Source organism: Austrofundulus limnaeus, unplaced genomic scaffold (genome assembly GCF_001266775.1).
Source record: "Austrofundulus limnaeus strain Quisiro unplaced genomic scaffold, Austrofundulus_limnaeus-1.0 Scaffold142, whole genome shotgun sequence".
In the NCBI taxonomy this organism is placed as follows: domain Eukaryota; kingdom Metazoa; phylum Chordata; class Actinopteri; order Cyprinodontiformes; family Rivulidae; genus Austrofundulus; species Austrofundulus limnaeus.
The window spans coordinates 1,340,560-1,343,552 of record NW_013952544.1 but is presented as its reverse complement, the minus strand read 5'-3'; the positions used below and the strand labels follow the sequence as shown (position 1 = coordinate 1,343,552).

Genomic DNA, 2,993 nt, shown 5'->3' with positions numbered 1-2,993 from the left:
ATGCTATAAATACCAAATGCTACCAAAAAAGCCAAACTCAATGAAAGTTTTGCTGAAAATTAAAAGAAGAACAATGCTAGCTTAAACCAAATTTAGCAAAATGTTCTATAAAAGATTTTATTAACAAAACACTAGCTAAAAGCTAAAAGAAGCAGAGGAAAAGCTAACCTGACAAAATGCTGTGTAAAAGAAATAAAAACTGCCCACAATTTGTAAAATGCTAGCTAAAAGCAGCAAAAAGTTAGCAAAAAATGAAAGTATCAAATCACTAGCAATAAGTAGACACATACAAAATTAATTGTAAAAAAATAGCTAAAATCTAAAAAGATGTCAAAATGCTATAAATACCAAATGCTACCWAAAAAGCCAAACTCAATGAAAGTTTTGCTGAAAATTAAAAAAAAGAAAAATGCCAGCTTAAACCAAATGTAGCAAAATGTTCTATAAAAGATTTTATTAACAAAACACTAGCTAAAAACTAAAAGTATCAAGGGGCTAACWCAAAGCTAATGGTTGTAGAGGATCACATATAAGCAGAATAAAGGCAAAAACAGCAAAGATTTAGCTGTAAGTTTTAAGTAGAAAAACCCTACCTAAAAGCTACAGTTATCACAGTGCTAGCCAGAAGTTAGAAGTAGCAAAATGCTAGAGAAAAGCTAAAAATATCAAAATTCTGGTTAAAAGTACCAAATGTTACCTAAAAAAGCTAAACAAAATTAAAGGTTAGCTGAAAACTAATAGTAGCAAAAGGCTAACTTGAAGCAAATCATTGTAATAAGCTARAKAGAAAGTTCYAAAGACTAGCTGAAAGCTAAAAGTTGTTGCAAAATGCTAAATAAAAGTAAAAATAGCAAAACCTAAAAGTTTAAATAGTTAAAGTGCTAGGTAGTCTTTATAAACAATCTAGAAGCTAAAAAGGAGTAAAATTTTAGCCAGGAGTCAAAAGTAGCAAATGGCCAAACAAAAGTTCAAAGTGACAAAACACTACCTAAAAGCTAAATTCATCAGAAGGCTAACTAGAAGCTAAAGTTGTAAAAGGACACCTAAAATACCTCAACGTGTTACTAAGAGGAAAAAAAATTGTAACTAAAATTTACATTTTTAGAAAAGTATGAAAACAAACATCACACACCTCCTGAATGAGGCGAACTTTTTGTCAAACAGCTAAAACAAAGTCTGCTGAAGTAGCTAAAACACAACAAACAGGACAGCAGTTTTGGGAACACTGACTCAGAAATGTCCTGTTGACTCTTTAGGATCCGTCCCCTCGGACACCGGCTCCCCGTCCTCCCTGTCCGTCTCAGAACTCGCCTCCACCGTTAAGAGCGAACCCAACATGGCTCCATCGCCGTACGCCGGCCAGACCGTCACATCTGGCTCACAGGTGACCTGTCCTCCAAATCACAAACGGGCTAAAGTCCACGAGGAGACGGATCTTGTTTGGGTTCTAGTTGTCAGATTTTTWAAAAATGTTTTGTTTTGTTCCTTTCTGCAGACGGTGTCTCAGTTGGACAGCACAGGGTCTGGACTCATGGACATTAAGTACGAGGATTATCCTTTCCCCACGTCGTCGTTAGCGCCGCAGAACTCCTGGTGCGCTCTGTCTCAGGCCTGAGCTCCCTCGGACAAAAACTGACTTCAGTTCTGTCCAAACCGGACTTCMTCTGGAGCAGAATCTCCTTCRGATCCCGATCCGAGGAGACACAGTCGGGATCAGAAGGGACCAAACGTTCAGCCTCTGTAAGACGATGGCTTTAATGAACGAGATCAAACCAAGATTGGACCAAACGCAGGACTCCGGCTTTATCCAAGAAGGTCTTATCCTCACCAGACTTTTTAAAACTGACTCCCAACCAACGTACCAAACTACCTACTGCCAWAAAACGTGTTTTACTTTGGGACAGATGCAAAGACAATCAAGTGGAATGTAAAAAAACAAACTACAGGGCAAAATAATCTTTTATAAAATCTACAGAATTTTCACCGCATTTTGTTTCTGTTGCTGCTGCGCGTCGATCCTCACAGACCGGGAGATGGTGTTTTTCCTCGTCTGTTGGCAAAATTTCTCTCAAACCACTGGACGGATTTTAACGTCGTTGGATGTTCTAATAAAACTCATTTTCGTTTGGAGTCAACCCAGTTCAAAATGACCGCCGAAACTAAGAAGTTGCCATTTTTCTTCAAATGTTAACCTGAAATTAGGTGTGGTCGTAACTGAGAGTCATCCCAAACAAATACTATACGCACCAATTGTCATAAAGTTTTGACTTTAAGCAGTGGTGGGCATGCTACGCTAATCATCGTTTTCACTAACTTTAAAAACATTAGCGTACCTATTAGTTTCCAGAAAACTGGGTTTAGCCAAGTCTGCTAACAGCTAGCTAACAAGCTAACATCAACAGGTTTGTGTCAGCCATCTACAGCATGTCTTAGTGATTAGTGGTTAGCTGTTAAGGCCCCCACATACTCGGGCGCACTTCGGTCCGCGCTGACTCGAGGCGGACTCGAAGCGGACATCCGCGGACTCGTCCGCGCAAAGATCAATTTTTTATGACACCAAGCTGATAAAGTTGAGAATCGTGTCATTTGTGGACGAAATGGAGTCAAATCTTGAAGATAATCTTTTCTTTTTTTCTTTTATTGTTTTAAAGCTAAAATGCAAACTTATCTCTTCCTCCTGATCCTTGACATCATGACTGAAATTGCAAGAAATTAAAGAATTCGTCAGTACGCTCGAATATGAAGTCTCAAACATCCGCGGACAATATGCACGGAGTCCACGCGGCTCATGGTGCACCCGAGTATGTGGGAGCCTTTAGTGTTGGCGAAGCTAGCCTTTTGGTTAGCCGTGCCCACCAATGAATTCAATATTAAAAGGCAATTATGTCTGGTTGTTAGCAAAATATCTCATTAAACCACTGCATGGATTTGAATGAAACTTTCAGAACGTAACTATTAACGTTTGGAAGCGATTCAAGATGGCCGACACAGCC

General features: G+C 39.1%; 1 protein-coding gene across 1 annotated transcript in view; it reads left to right on the top strand.

Moving 5' to 3' along the window:
- Nucleotides 1-1,936, top strand: part of gata5 (GATA binding protein 5) — a gene marked incomplete at its 5' end in the record, with an annotated part of 9,347 nt that extends 7,411 nt beyond the window's left edge. The window contains 2 exon segments of the mRNA XM_014016328.1: nt 1,257-1,384; nt 1,496-1,936. Of these exon segments, the coding sequence (XP_013871782.1) occupies nt 1,257-1,384; nt 1,496-1,615 (248 nt within the window).
- Between the last annotated feature and the right edge of the window lie 1,057 nt (nt 1,937-2,993).